This window comes from Sarcophilus harrisii, chromosome 3 (genome assembly GCF_902635505.1).
Source record: "Sarcophilus harrisii chromosome 3, mSarHar1.11, whole genome shotgun sequence".
Taxonomy (NCBI): Eukaryota; Metazoa; Chordata; class Mammalia; order Dasyuromorphia; family Dasyuridae; genus Sarcophilus; species Sarcophilus harrisii.
The window spans coordinates 444,694,769-444,711,881 of record NC_045428.1 but is presented as its reverse complement, the minus strand read 5'-3'; the positions used below and the strand labels follow the sequence as shown (position 1 = coordinate 444,711,881).

Sequence of the window (17,113 nt, the reverse complement as noted above, 5' to 3'; positions counted from 1 at the left end):
TATTTTCATTTGCATATACAGTTCATTGGATTTTAAGAGTGCAATTAAAATAGTACTTTAAGAAAGTTAACAGGACAGCTAGATGATGCATGGATAGAGCACTAGCCCTGGAGTCAGAAGGACCAGAGTTCAAATCTGGCCTCAGATATTTTCTAACTGTGTGGGGCAAGTCACTGAACCCCAATTGCCTAGCAAGAAACAAAAAACAAACAAAAAAAGAAAATCAATTTAGAGATTAACTAAGTTAGGCAGATGTCATATTTTTGATAAATAAAAACATTTATATTTGCAAAATAAATACATTTAAAGAATAATTTGAATTTAAGAAAAGATAGAACTTGATTATTGATATACATAAAGAATAAGTATAAAATCTGGATAACTTGAAAGAAAATCTTAGAGAAATCAGTTTAATTATGACTCTTCCATTTCTATCACATAAATAAGTTATACTAACCTCTCCTGCTGACAACCTCTCTTTCACATTTTTCCAGTAAACATCTTTGTCTTCCGTGTCTGTGAAAAAGAGTAACCACTCTACAAAGTCTTCTTTTCTCATATAATTCAAACCTTTTGAAAACTGGAGGAATTCCATTTCTTGTACCTCTGTTTGCAGATTTTCCATAAATCTAAGCATAAAAATATAAAATTACAACATATAAAAATAATGAGTTGGACATTCAATTTTAGTATTAAAAGAAATTAGTTACAATTACAGCTAAGGGATGCCACTAGTTATCTTTCCTTGTTCCAATATCTTAATCTGTCACCTCAATTTCTTCAGCTTTTAAATAGAAGCCTGAACTAGATCATCTTGAAGGCCCCTTCAGATTCTAAATGCTATGAAAATGCCATTATTGTGTTATTTTCCATTGTTTTGTTTAATAATTATATTATCATGGTGATGTCTAAGTCTTTGTGTACATTGCTATAAAAAAATAAGATGATAAGTATAAATCTCTGACAGTATATGGTTATTTTATATTTTAAAATGTTAATATTGCTGTTTTTCTTTTGTGAACATGACAAAATAGATGTATAAACAGTATATTTTTCTACTCAAAGACAAATTTTTGATTTACAGTAACAGGGACTAATTAATTATCAGAGCTGTGATTATTTCATTCCAGTCTGTTTCATATAACTAAATCGTAGTAGCTTGATAATACTCTACTCCATTTATATATCATCTTTATTTCAGCCATTCCCCAAGTGACATCCTCATAATTTTTAATTCTTTGTTACTAAAAAAAGGATCTGCTGTAAATATCTTTGCACATATAAGTCATTTTCCTTTTTGTTTTTTTTTTTGGAAGGTGTGTGTGCAAGATTGGGGGGAGAATCTTACTGCTGAGTGAAAAGTACACTATAGTGACTATTTGAGTATAGTTCCAAATTCTTTTCCAGAATAGCTGGATCGAGTCATAGCTCCAGGCATCAATATACTCTAAAAACTCTCATTTTCTTTTGCTATAATCTTTGTATGGGTATAATTATTTTAATTTGCTAGATGGCACATAAGATAGAGCATGGACCTGCAGTCAGGAAGACCTGAGTTTAAATCCTACCTTTGACACTTAATAGCTGTATGACCCTAGACAATTACTTCTCTGTACCTCAGTTTTCTTATTTATAAAGTAGAAACCTTAACACCTACCTCAGAGTTGTTGCAGAGATCAAATGAAGTAACATTTGTAAAGTACTCTGCAAACTTCAGTGCTATATAACTACTAGCTATTATCATAATGATGTTTCTATTAGTGATATGGAGCACTTTATAGATTCATTTGTTGAAACCTTGGATTTCTTCCTTTGAAAACTTCCTGATCACTTCACCAGGTATCCACTGGGGAATGGCTCTTGTATATATTTGAATCAATTCCTCATATATCTTAGTTTTGAGACCTCTGTCGGAGAAACTTTATGCATTAATTTTTTTCCTACTTCAGAGTCCCTCTTTTTCCTGTAGGATGTAGTTCAGGCCCCTTTTTTATATGAAGCCTTTTCTCATTCCCCCAACTGCTAGTGCCCTACCTCCCTATATTGCCTTCTCTTTGGATATTGTTTATGTGTATATATGTATATACATATCTACATATTTATTAGCTTTTTATAAACTGCATATATTTGTATATCTATTGTTTGCTTTTCTCACTGGAATGCAAGCTTATTTTGAGTAGGGATTACTTTAGTCTTTGTATGTATGTATATATATGTTTGAATATAATATCCTCAATATCTAGCACATAGTAGATGTTTAATAAACTGAGGCAAAGCTCCAGGCAGATATCAATTTATTAGGGAGACCAGTGGGGTTCTAATTATTTGGATCCAAGACTCTCCTGTGTAGTCAACAGACCCTTCTGCTTGGATTTTTCAAGTTTTTATACACATTGAGAGAACTAAAAATAGCATCCATCTATGATTGGAAGGAAGATTCCAGAAGCAGAGCCTTTCCAATTGATAATATTCACTTGCTTCTCAAAAACCAGTGGTTAGTCACCAGAGCTCTGGGACTTTCCACAAATAGTTATGAACATTAAGTGTGAAAGAACAGAGAAAAAAACAGGGAAACTTTTTTTTTTTTTTTTTTTTTAAGAACATAGTTCTCAGATTACATTACAGGAGTGGAGCAGAGCAAGTTAATATAAATCTTTATGACAGGACTAACTAATATACTATTACTCTACCTTAAAAATCAATGAAAAGCAATATGATAATCAATACATAGTGGGTTAATTAATACTAAAATACCTAATTTTTAGTCCAATAGTGTTAATGAAATCAAACTTAGTTCTATCCTACCTTACACAATCACTGATACCCATTAAATCACAATGAACTGATCAAATAAGAGGTATCAAAATTATTTTCATATCTATAGGTAAAACACATGAACCACAGTGCTATGGGTGAATATACTAGATCACTTGCTGGTAATCTGAAGTCATAACTGAATATTAAGAATCACATAAAAAGATATATAATAGCAATCTTTTTTGGGGGGTGGGAAGAGAGGAATGGAATCAAGGGTAAGTGACTTGTATAGGGTCACATAGCTACTTTCTGCATTATTCTAATATTTGAACAAAACAAAAATTAAAAGGTACTGATTACTTATTGCCAGATACTTCATTTTATTGTAATTTTAGATTTACTTTCTTAAAAGTAATAATTCTATTACTGAAAAGCTGATATAAATTAAAATTGTATCAATTCCATGAATTTTAGGAATTTCCTGTTTAAAGGAACACAACAGCTTCCTAATAGTTCTGATTTGGTTTTATTTTTTATATATAAGATTTTCTTAAAGCAGAGAATACACACTCACTTTGGTATTACTTTTTGAAGTGCCATAGTTTTTAAAAAAATAAATTATTTTTTGTCAATTAAGGATTACTACATTCATGAATGTGATATTGTAGCTTTAAACTTATAGATTATATTTTTAGGGATAAGTGCTACATAAATATGCAAATATATCATAGTACTGTAGTTTTATTAGTAACTAAAATAGAAATATTTATTTATTTAAAAATAATGATAACATTACATTTTATAACTCAAAAACTTTCTAAATGCATACAAACCTTCGAAATTCTTTATAATGAAGCTTCTTTTTTCCTCCTTTTCCAAAGAAGTGTACCTGAAGCGTGGTATTAATTCCAGAATCTTCTTCTTTTGACTCCTATAATACCAAATTACTCATTTATTAATTATGAATACAAATTATTTTACAAATTCAAGTGAATTAAAAAAGCATTTACAAAGTATTAAAGATATGCACAGTATTGTGCTTTAACAAAATATTCCCCAATTATAAAGAGTTGATATTAATTTCATTATTGTGTGTGTTAGATGAAGGGAGGGAAACAATGAATATTCTTATAGGGATATAGTCTGGTTCTGAGATTTCATTGGTACAGTGTGTGTGTGTGTGTGTGTGTGTGTGTCTGTCTGTCTGTCTGAATCTCTTTCTGTCTCTCTCACACTCCCTGAAATTTATGGACTCAGAGAATGGCTCAATGACTGAGCCAGAGGGGGGACTTGAGCCCCCCTGGAAGACAACTTTCTCTCCACTCCCCCACTACTACAAGCTCCCATTCCTATTTATGTTTTAAGTTGACACAGTGCTTTCCTTGTAACAACTTGTGAGCTATTCATGTATTCATATTCTCATTTTACATGGATAAATAAAGGCCCTACCAGACAAATCTTGATCTTTAAGAAAACAGTAATAAGGCAATTGATAAGTTTTTGTGGAATGTCAAAGAACATTCAAAGATCAAGCAACTAATCAATAAGCACTTATTAAATACCTATAGGTATCAGGCATTGGTGATACAACTAAAATGAAAGAAATAATATCTAGGAATTTATATATTAAGAGGAATGACAACAAGTACATATGCAACAAGTACACAGAGAATAAATACATATAATGCATAAAACAAAGTAGTTATATACAAGTTAGTTTGGGATGAGGGCACTAGCAGATGGCGAATCAGGAAAAGTTTATGTAGAAAGTGATGCCTGATCTAGTTGTACCAGATCTAAAACTATGTTATAAAGCAGCGGTCACCAAAACCATTTGGTACTGGCTAAGAAATAGACTAGTTGATCAGTAGAATAGGTTAGGTTCACAGGACAAAATAGTCAATAATTATAGCAATTTAGTGTTTGACAAACCCCAAAGACCCCAGCTTTTGGGATAAGAATTCACGATTTGACAAAAACTGCTGGGAAAATTGGAAATTAGTATGGCAGAAACTAGGCATTGCTGGGAAAACTGGAAATTAGTATGGCAGAAACTAGGCATGGACCTACACTTAACACTGTACACCAAGGTAAGATCAAAATGGGTTCATAATTTGGCATGAAGAACGTGGAGAATGAGATAGTGAGCTAATAAGGTAAATATAGCAGTATTGCTCAGCAGCAGTGAGGGCCCAGTTGAGTTTGTGTAACATAAATTTGTGGTAGACTCAGAATAGTTATGTTATTTTCTGCATTTTTGTTAAACAAGACATGAATAGAAGTGAAGATGGAAAAGGATGAGCTTGGGCTGGGAAAAATCAGCAATATTAGGAGAATCAGGATTCCAAAGATGAGCATAGTGTGGAGCTGAGGTGATACACCACATGGTTAAGATGGGGAAAAAGGAATGAGTGGGTGTGCAGGGGAGACTCGCTGGGAAAGAACTGAGGGGTCAAGGAATTGGATGTCATGAGATGAATGATGAGTAGGAATTTGTAAGGGAAGGCTGAAAGATGAAAAATCAATTACTTTTGTTAGATGGTTAGGGGATTTTGTAATTTTTAAACAGAGATGTGATACATTTATAGGTGAAATCAAGGATATGACCATCTTTGTGTATAACTGAGGTGGGGTGAAGAAGTAGGGAATGGGAAGCAAGTAGGTTGAAGAACTGAGTGGTTAGGGTGTTTGAGAGTCAATATTCATGCTGAAATACTCTAGTTTGAGGAGGAGAAAAAAATTCTATTCCAGGTACCAAACTCACTGAGGAAGGAAAGGGAAGGGGAAAGGGAGTGACATATGACTGTAGACAATAAGGCCAGAATTTTGATTGAGTAGCAGATATGAATAGCATGAACTTCAAAGGAAGAGAGGTTATTGAGTAATGGTAGCAAGAGGAAAACCTGGAAATGGCAATAAGGAGTATTTCAGTTCTATCTCAATCAGTGAGCTAAGAATAAGTGAAGATGTAGCAAGTATGGAAAAGGATCATCAGGAAAACTGTGTCATCTGGGGGAAGCCAAGTGATTTCTAGTAGACAAAAACCGTGGAAAAGAAAAAGATTTAAGCAGAAATGAAGTTTGTTGCCTAAAGAACAGGCATTCCAGAATCTAAGACAGCAGAGCACTTAAGGCTAATTACCCACTACACATGTGATAATGGTTCTATAAATATATGGTGATATGATGGCTCTCCTCACGATTGGCACTTGCTGAATGTGTTATGATGAGGTAATCAGAGGCAAGGATTGGAGGACTGAGGGACAGGGTCAGACTTTCTCTGCTGCAGCATGCTGAGAAGAGAGGACTTCAGACTCCAGGATCCATCAGTGATGAGCCATGTGGCAGCTTGCCTGCCTCCTTCACTTCTTCTCCTAAAGACCAAGGACTTTGACTGATCCTGACTCTGACTGATCCTGAGGTCCTCCACAGAGCTAGCCTAGACATTATATATGCCATTCGACTCATTAAAGTTGAATCCTGGACTCTCAAGTTTGGAGCCTGAAGTCTTCTCTTCTCAATGTGCTGCAGCAGAGAGACTCTGACTTCTCTCCCTCACCCCTCCAATCCCTGCCTACGATTATCTCACCACTACACATTCAGCAAGCGTGCCAGTCATGAAGAAAGACACCACAATCACCATATGTTTATAGAACCATTACCACATATAGAGTAGGTAATTAACCTTAAGTGCTCTGCTGTCTTAGATTCAAGTTTTTCAGAGTTCCAGCCCTCTACAACATTTTGTTGAAACTTTGGAGTGGAAGCGTTCACGGGGTTGGGAATAAGGAATTGGGTGGTGAAGGCTTGGGGAACATGGTTTGAATGATGACCTGCAGAAGTTGAGACATTGAGATGTGAAGGGCATGTCCAAGTATGAGAAGGGCATCATTCCTCTTCCCAGTGAAGTCTGGCACTCCGATTGGAAGCCAATGCAATATAAGATGAGAGGCAGGTGGCCAGATAGTCAGATGGAAGGTCTTGCTTCCCAGGTCCCTTTCCTTTCAAAGGCTAGAGATTAGGTTGGAAAAGGGCACAACTGGAGAGAGGGAGTGGTGTCTGATCAGAGAAAGAATTCTCTTCCCCATAGTTTTCTTCTCACTCTTCCGGCAAAGAAAGGCTACAGAAGGAGGAGGAAGGCTTGAAGTTGGAAGGTAGGTTGCTCCACTTTGCACCAGTTGGGAGATTGGTCTAGCAGGGAGAAGTGGAGTTTGTCTTGTGCTGACACAGATGGAAATCATTATTTTGGGGTAGATAAAAGATGAAGCAGCCAAGTGACATAGAGGATAGAGGGCTGGGCCTGGAGTCAGGAAGACATCTTTTTAAGTTCAAATCCATTCTCAAACACTCACTTAGCTGTGTGACCCTTGGCAACTCACTGAATCCTGTTTGCCTCGGTTTCTCCATCTGTAAAATAAGCTGGAGAAGAAAATGGCAAACCACTTCAATAATTTTGCCAAGAAAACCTCAAATGGGTCATGAAAAGTCTAACACCAAGGAAAGGAGGTAGTAAGAAAAAGAAGATAAAGGACACTCTGCCTGATCCCTTGCAGCCCTCCCTAGGCAGGAGATGAAAGGCACAGTGAGCCCTGAGGTCTTCTCACTTATAGAGGCTGGCTTTAAAGTGGCAGCAGATAGTTGCAGACTCCCTGTGCTGGCGGAGTCTTTTCAGGCAAATGGAAAGATTCCTGGTTTGGCATCTAGAGAGGATTTTGCCCCATGATCAGAATTTTCCTCTGTCCCTGACTGTATGATTTGTTATTATTTTTGAATATTTTGTTAATTATTAATATTCACCCTTTCTATAATCCTTTCCCCTTTATCTGCCTTGAAATCTCCCCTCTGGATCCATGGTTTCCCATTCTTTCAGATGTTCAATGTCTCAAGGAACTCTTAAATCTCTTTCTTTTGAGGAAGAATGAGTATTCTCTCCAAGTACAAAGTCTTTGCAGATTATAACCACTCTATGTTCCCCATCTCTTAGGAATCTCTCTTTGTCCATGGGAGTGTTCTTCAATACAATTAAATAAACGTTTAGCACCTATTATGTATCAGATTTCATCTGTGGGATGAAACAATAATTCTTCCTCTCTTCCTCTTCCCCCCTTGTTTCAATCACTCCCTTTGCCAAATCATCCATTCTCCTGTGGACTTCTTTTTGAAAAATTAAAGGGATTATTTTCCCTTCACTACTAACTTTGACTTGATAACCTGTTTAATCTTTTTTTCCTCCTCCTCCTTTCTGCCTTTCTCCCTTCCCATTCTGTCACTTAGTCCTACAAAACACTGATTCACTTGTAGACACAATGCTGTAAGATTTATAATTATGTTTCATTTCTGTTTCCACCATCATTTTTGATTTCACCTTTGTTTCCTTGTATACTTTAAAAAAGAAATCTCTTAATGATCTCTCTGTTGTTATCTTTTTGTCTTAGTTGCTAAATTTATTTATTTTTCTGGTATTTTTGTTATTTGAAAAGCAAATAATTTGCTTAGGTCTGGTGTTCTTTGTAGTAATGCTTCAAATGCTTTCTTCTTTTCATTATACTGAACTTCTAACTTTTTTTTCATTTTTGGCTATGCTGAGTTTTGATAGCTATGTCATGTTGGATTTCATTTTGAACTCTTGCTTTTTGGAACACATTATTACATTCCTCCTTCTAGTTTCTAATAGATGCATAATGGTCTTGTTACAGAAATTCTTTTTAATTAATATCTTTCTGAATGGTTAATCTGCTTATGCTTTAATTGTGTTTTCTTCAATTTGTTCTTTGTCCCTTCTCCCCCTCCCCCCATTCCCCTGTATTACTCATTTTCCTTCCTCTTTGTGGTTTTCCTGGAGATTGCATCTGACAGCCATATCAACTTCCTCACATTCTGGACAATTCATATTTCACTAGCTTCAGTCTCTGTTCTAAGCAATTTTCAAGGGGAATAAAACTGACCATAGCTGGCCACCCTTTGCTTTATGGAATAAGCATATGGTGGATCCATGTACATTATGGCATCCTGTCCCAGTTTCATCTGTTCTTCGGTTCTCTTGAAGGATACTGATGGGGCAGAGAGAGATGTCACATTGCAGTCTTATCCAGAGCAACCTGCTGTTTTCTGCAGCACTGGGAAAAGTGAAGTGGGGCAGGCAGAGTCAAGTTCTACTACAAGTCTGTACATTACTATATTCAGCCTTGCTGGAACGGTAAAGGAAGAGGTAGCATTCTCTACCCAGATCACTGAGTTTTAACCTTATTAGTGTTCTTGGTGTCTTAGACCACAAAGATAGCTGAAATTGCTTCATCTCTTGCACCTAATTATTATTATTATGGAGATATTTCAGAGATTGTATGAGAAAAGCTAGTCATCCTCAAGCTTGTTGGTCATGTGATCTTTATTACTTTGAATGGGATTTTTCTATAATTTCTTCTTGGTTTCTGTTATGTAAAAATACTGATGATTTTTGTGTATTTAACTTTGTATCCCAATATATTAATGAAACTTAATTATTTCATTTAGTTTCTTTGCTGCTGCTTTCATGTTTTCTAAGTAAACCAATAAGTCATTGGTAAATGAGGATAATTTAATCTCTTTACTGAATAACCTATGATTTTTTTCTGGTTTAACAGTTAGCACTAGCAATTTCTAGAACTGTTTTTTAAAGGGAAAGGGAAGCACACTGTTTTTATCTTTGAATATATGAATATACTGAAAATGTTTCTCGTTTTTTCCTTATAAACTTATACTACTTCTTGATTTTAGATATATACTCATTATTTAAAATGGGCTTTTTGTGCTTAAAGTTTTTACACTTTTTAACATCTATCAATACTGTATTTTTACAAGGTTTTTTCCTCTCTCTCTTTTTTTTTTTATACCCAATATACTATACAGGATACTGTACTGTAGATACTTAATTTATTGACTTTACCTGTTGAAATAATCATATGTTTTTATGTGAATTATTTTTCCTAATATTGGGTATAATAAACTATGTTATTTTCTAGTTGTTGATTCATTTTTGCATTCCTAGCATAAACATAATACATTCAATAATCTTTTACATATATCACTGTAGTCTTTTTTCTTGTTGTTAGAATTATAGTTATACTTTCATGCACTGATATTCATTTGTGAGGCTATATGGAATAGTAGATGGAAAGCTGTTTTTAGTCATTTGGTCCTTCCATTTTGTCACCCAGATATGTGTATGGTACTTCCTTTCCTCTTCCTACCATTCAATCTCTTAGTTTAATTAACAATGTTTTCTGGAAAACTTTCCAGGAATATTTCATTTGTGCTGTTTCTTACTTCTATCTCCTAGTCTATTCTGAATTCTACTTTTTATGCATAGGCTATACTCTCTCATTTTCAAACCTTCCTCAGGTTTTCTATTTCCTCATGTTAGGCAGAACTGAAGAATTATATGTTATGTCTCCTGCTCTATCTCATTTTCAGAGGAGATAGATCTTACCTCTCTCCTCTTCTTCCTATTTGTTTACTTTAAGTGGAGCTTAAGACTCTCATAAAGACATACCAATTCATGAAGGAATCAATGGTGGAAGTCACTCTGCAACTGAGTCATGAAGTCAGTTACATTTCTAGCGATGACAATTCAATCCTCTCCTAAGGCCTAGAATCCTATTTCTGGATCTATAGTTGCCTAACTACCCCAAGTACTGACTACACCTGGTAATTCATGTCTCTGTTGGAGTAGGATGCAGTTTTGAGAAAAAAGCACAACTATTACTTGGAGAATGTATTCTTCTACTGTGGGTATCATTTCCCCAACTAAACCCCATTATAAGGCTCTCATTTCTCTAAATGGAGTTTTCCTTACAATGATAGGTAGCATCTATCTAAAACCATCAGCAAGCATTATATGTAATGGGGATAAACTAGAAGTAGTCCCAATAAGATGAGGGGTTAAACAAGACTGCCCACTATCATCACTAATATTCAGTATTGTATTAGGAATGTTAGCAATAAGAGAAGAAAAAGAAACTTAAGGAACTGAAATAGATAATGAGGAAATAAAATTATCACTCTTTGCAGATGATATGATGGTATGCTTACAGAATCCTAGAGAATCAGCTAATAAACTACTAGAAACAATAACTTTAGCAAAGTTGCAGGATATAAAATAAACCCACATAAGTCATTTGTATTTATATGTTACCAAAAGTCCAGTAGCAAGAGATAGAGAAATCCCATTTAAAAGAATTGGATAATATAAAATATTTGGGAGTCAACCTGCCAAAGCAAAGCCAGGAACTATATGAACACAATCACAAAATACTTTTCACATAAATAAAATTAGATCTAAATAATTGGAAGGATATCAAGTGCTCATGGGTAGACCAAGCTAATATAATAAAAATGACAATTCTACCTAACTAAATCTACTTATTCAGTGCTATACCAATCAAACTGCCAAGAAATAATTTTATAGAGCTTGAAAAAATAATAACAAAATTCATCTGGAATAACAAAAGGTCAAGAATTTCAAAGGAATTAATGAAAAAAAATGCAAAAGAAGATAGCTTAGCTGTACTAGACCTAAAACTATTATAAAGCAGTGGTCATAAAACCATTTGGTACTGGCTAAGAAATAAGAATAGTGGATCAATGGTATAGGGTAAGTTGACAAGACACAACAGTAAATGATGACAGTAATCTCATGTTTGATAAACCCAAAGACCTCAGCTTCTGGGATAAGAACTCACTATTTGACAAAAATTGCTGGGAAAACTGGAAAATTAGTATAGCAAAACAGTATAGGTACTGACCAATGCCTAACATCCTATATCAAAATAAGGTCAAAATGGGTTCACGATTTATATATATAAAGGGTTATATTTGGAGAACAAGGGATTGTCTACCTCTCAGCTCTGTGGAGAAGGAAAGGATTACAGCCAAAGAAGAATGAGAAAATATTATGAAATGAAAATTGGTAATTTTGATTATATTAAATTAAAAAAGTTTTGTATAAATGAAACCAATGGAATCAAGATTAGAAGTGAAGCAGAAAATTGGGGTTGTGAGGAGAGAAATGTTTACATCCAATGCTTCTGATAAAGGCTTCATTTCTAAAATATATAATTGACTAAAATTTATGAGCCATTCCCCAATTGACAAATGGTCAAAGGCAATTTTCAGATGAAGAAATTAAAGCCATTTCTATTCATATGAAAAAAATGCTCTAAATCACTACTGATTGGAGAAATACACATACAAAAGACAACTCTGAGGTACCACTACACATGTCTCACATTGGCTAAGATGACAGGAAAAGATAATGATAAATATTGAAGGGGATGTGGAAAAACAGTTATTAATACACTGCTGGTGGAGTTGTGGACTAATCCAACCATTCTGGAGAGCAATTTGGAACCATGCCCAAAGGGTAATAAAACTGTGGATACCTTTTGAACCATCAGTATCTCTACTGGGCTTATATCTCAAAGAGATCATAAAAAAGAGGAAAGAACCCCCATGTGCAACAATGTTTGTGGCAGTCCTTTTTGTAAGGGCAAGACACTGGAAACTGAGTGGATGCTCATCAATTGGGGAATTGCTGAATAAGCTATGGCATATGAATGTTATGGAATATTATTGTTCTTTAAGAAACTATCAGCAGGATGATTTCAGAGAGGCCTGGAGAGACTTACATGAACTGACGCTGAGTGAAATGAGCAGAAGCAGGAGATCATTGTATACAGCAACATCAATATTTTGCAACATTTTTTCCCCCTGAGGCAATTGGGGTTAAGTGACTTGCCCAGGGTCACACAACTAGGAAGTGTTAAGTGTCCAAGATCAGATTTGAACTCAGGGCTGATGCTCTATCCACTGTGCCACCTAGCTGCCTTGGCAACATCAATATGAAACCAGATCAATTCTGATGGACTTGGCTCTTTTCAACAATGAAGTGATTAAAGGCAATTTTAATAGACTTGTAATGGAAAGAGCCATCCACATCTAAAGAGAACTATGCAGATTGAAAGTGGATCAAAGCAAAGTATTTTCATCTTTGTTGGGTTTTTTTGGCTTGTTTTTTTTTTCTCTTCTTTTTTTCACCTTTTGATCTTATTTTTCTTGTGCAGCATGACAAATACGGAAATATATTTAACATATGTTGGATTGCTTGCTATGGGGGGAGAGGAAGGAAGGAGAGGGATTTGCAACACAGGGTTTTGAAGGGGTGAATAGTGAAAATTATCTTTGCATGTATTTTGATAAAATAAAAAGCTATTACATATATATATATATATATATATATATATATATATATATATATATATAGTGTCTGGACTAGCTCTCTGGAGGAGCTCTGTTTCTGTCTCCACCTTCTGCGTCTGAGTCCTCATCTGTGACTCCTCTGTGTCTGAGCTCGACCTCGAGCACACACTTACTCGAGTCTGCTTATTTCAAGTCCTTTCAGCCCTTAAATACCTTCGTACAATTACATTACTACAGCACACTGAGCATGTGCCAACTGTAGAACCATTACATTACCATATCACACTAAGTACTAAGTATATGTGAACTAGAGAACCATTATCTCATCAATCACACTGAGTAAATACCTTGGTGTAAGTATCCTTCCTTCAAGTATATTTTGCCAGAGTTCCAATGTTTCAGGGGCAGCTAGGTAGTGCAGTAGATAGAGCACCAGCCCTGAAGTTGGGAGGACCTGTGTTCAAATATGACCTCAGACACTTAACATTTTTCTGGCTGTGTGACCCTGGGCCAGTCACTTAAGCCCAACTGCCACAACAACAACAACAACAACAACAACAACAACAACAACAATAGGTTCAAATGTCCTTTGTTGAAGGTCTGTCTTTTTTTTTTTTAATGTAACAACTAGCATTTATTTAGCACTTTAACATTTGAAAAAGTGTTTTATAAAAATTATGTCATTTTATCCTTACAATAAACTTGCAAAACAGGGGCTATTAGCTTCATTTTATAGATGAGGAAATAAGAGGGAGACAGATTTGCCCAGCTTCATACAACTAGTATATGTCTGAGGCAGGATTAAGTTCAGAATTTTCAGAATATTATTTTAGGTTGTCTCTTGAGTTCCTTTGCTTTCTGAAACAGTGTATTTTGATTTTTTCTCTAATTTCTCATGGCGTGTGGAGCAATCCTGGCAATTCGAATTGATGCTGCATCATAACTTCAGTTCTTTCTCTTGGATGCTTTAAAAATTTGTTTGGAACTTAAATTCTGAAATTTAACTACTACATGACTTGAAGTTTCAAGCAAAGGGATTTTCTCTGATGTTAATCTATGGATTTGATCAATCATCATTTTTTTATCTGTATATAAAAGCTCTGGGAAGTTTTCTTCTATTATTGACTAATACTATTCTCATTTCAGAGTTTATTATGTTCTACTGGGAGATGATTCTTAAGTTCTCTCTATAGATATGTCTTCAAGATCTAACTGCTGTGACTTAGCATAGTTTAGAATTTGTGCAGGATATCAAAGTTGTTTTTCTTTTTCTTCAGCCAAATTTTCTTCTTTCATATTTGAGTTCCAAACCTATTATTCTCTTTTTCAGAGTTTCTATCACTTTAGGGAGATTCTTAATTATTTATTCTAAGTTATTTACTTTGCAGTTGTTTTTATTAGATTTAGGAGCTGATTTCTGACATAATTTCCATGCTAATAGCTTCTTTTATAAGTTTAATAGATTTTTAAAACCATTCTGGAGATTTTTACTGTTGTTCTTTAGTCTTTGGGAAAGCTGCCAATTATTTTCCGTTGAGGACTTCTGGTTTATTTTCCTGCACAGTAAAATACTTACTCAATATGTTAAATCATTTTTGTACATTTCTCTTCATTTTCCCTCCTTTTTATGAGTTATTTTTGGAGCTAGGCTTATACTTAACCTTATACTTTCAAATACTTAGTTCATATTTATTCCTTTGTAGTTTTCGTCTTTCAAATTTTCTGTTATATTCCTAGAATTTCTCTCAGACTTCTTCCCTCATTCTTTGTCTACTTTTCCATTGCAATATGGCACATCTTTCCTTTGCATGGATCCCTCATCTTGAGATGGGGTGGAGGAAGTGTCAAGCACAGTGCTAAATACTTTACAATTATTATCTCATTTGATCCTCAAAAGAGCCCTGGGAGGTATGTACTGCTATTAAATTCCCCATTTTATAGAGGAGGAAACTGAGGCAAATAAAAATAAAGTGACTTTCTCAGGATTACACAATGCTAGTAAATATATGAGTTCATATATGAACTGAAGTCTTCCTGACTCCAGACTAGCACTATATCCATTGTGCCAACTAGTTGTCTCTGCATGGGCATTGCTACATTCTCTAAATTGGAATGGAGAGCATGAAATCATAGCTTTAGAACTTGAGGGAGTTTTAGAGATCATCTTGTCTAATATTCTCACATTACAGAAGAAGAAATTAAGCCTGAAAGAAGTTAAGTGATCTGTTCAAGATTATATGGGTAGTAAATAATAGAGCCAGGATTTGAATCTAGATCCTTTGACTCCAAATATATATATATTTTTTGCCAACTCCATCCTATTGTATGCTTTCAATTTATTTACCTGTGTCCTATGCTGTTGTGATGTGAAATACTAGTTACCAATAATTTTTTCTCTATTACCCTTTTTGGGATGGAAGGAAGGAAAGAACAGCTTGTGAATTAACCATTATTTCACCTAGATAGTACAAGATGAATATAAAGCATTCTCTGTGCTGTCTAGGTTACCTAAAAAGGGTTTGTGCATTATTATTACTGTTGTTATTGCTTTATCCTTCATTTTGGAAGACTTGCATGACATGACATTAAGAAGGTGATGCCACAACACACAAATAAATTGGATTTAAGTGAGAACAGGCTGTGCAAAGTCACCAGCTTTACTTTCTCCTCCAGAAACATCTGGGCCCAGTGACAAGATATAGATCTGGAAAACTGGAGGCAGCCCTGGATGCAGCAGGAGATCTTAACCTTTTTAAGTTAAAGTCTTTAAGAGGTTTCAGTTTGACTGAGGTAATGCCCAATTAGTGCTTAAAGCTAGGTATGAAATGATGCAGAGAATGGCCTCTTTTACCCAGCTTAAAAAAACAAACAAACTACAAACCAGTCTGAAAAGGGAAGATCCTCAGGGTTTCTGGTCAAAACAGATGTGTCCTAAAATAAGTCCTTATGGGCTGGTGACAGAGTATGGCTGTCCCCTAAGGACATCTAATCTGACCATTCTTCCCAGAAACTGGAAACTAGAGCTATTAGTCCCTTTCATTCACATCAACGCAAGAAATAAGTATCAGTGCTTGTCCAAATGAAACTCTCTCCATCAGTCTGAAAACATTTCAAGTCTTCCAGGACCTTACTCTAGAAAAGGACCTTACTCACTTGGGATATAAAGTACTTTGAACTTCTTGAAATATGATTGGTCAGTCTTGTTAAGAGTAATGGGTCAGGAAATGTTTATAGTTCAGATAATGTAGATGCTGGAGTTAGACATTATAGACAAAGGTATATACTAAGTCAGTCTGGAAAGTTATAAGGCCTGGGTGATTAGGAAGTTATTAGTGCGTTTGATAGGAATAATGAAGATGACAGGATAGCTTTGAAGATAAAATTTTCTTAAATTAGATGGTTCTATCCCAAGTAATATCTGTAAATAAATGTTTTCAATTAATGCCACATTTTCACTCTAATTTATTTTTTCTAAAGAGCCTACAAAAAAGTTTGCATTTTTAAGGCCATTAAAGGTAAGAATTTAAATGTCTAGCACCATAAAAATATAATGGTTAGGTAAAAAATGTTTAAAAGATATTTTGGCTCTTCAGATTTCTTTTATTTACTTTTATTTTTAGCAATCATGAATCCTTTTGTGTTTGATTAATTGGAGAAAATATTACATAAAATCAGAAGAAAATATATTCACCAATGAAAAATCTTTTCCAACAGAAAAAGTAAGGAACACTTGGAAACATCTGTGCTGTCAAGAATAGACTGAAAAACAATACCCATGGTAATTAAAAATGAATTTTTGGTAAAACTACAGCTGTATTTAGTTTTATACTCAATAATCTTAAAATCTAATCTAATTACAAGAGTATTTAAAACATGTTCTATCAGTGTATGTTCTTGACATATGGAGAATATTAAAATTAGAAGCTTTTTTTTTTAAAGTGAGTTCAGCAGGAACATTCTCTTTAGAGCATTGTGGATTTGTAGTACAATGAATATTCTTTATATTAAAAAGTTTAGTATAAGATAAAAGCACTGGGCAGGACAGTTTAGTGGAAAGAGCAATACATTTAAAATCAGATGACCTAGATACAAATCCCAGGTCTGATACATATTTTGTGGACTTT

General features: G+C 34.6%; 1 protein-coding gene across 1 annotated transcript in view; it reads right to left on the bottom strand.

Moving 5' to 3' along the window:
* Positions 1–17,113, bottom strand: part of MICU2 (mitochondrial calcium uptake 2) — a 165,362-nt gene that overhangs the window by 8,301 nt on the left and 139,948 nt on the right. The window contains exons 8-9 of the mRNA XM_031960796.1: positions 3,591–3,688; positions 458–629 (exon numbers count right to left, since the gene is read on the bottom strand). Of these exons, the coding sequence (XP_031816656.1) occupies positions 458–629; positions 3,591–3,688 (270 nt within the window). The remainder of the gene's footprint in view (positions 1–457; positions 630–3,590; positions 3,689–17,113) is intronic.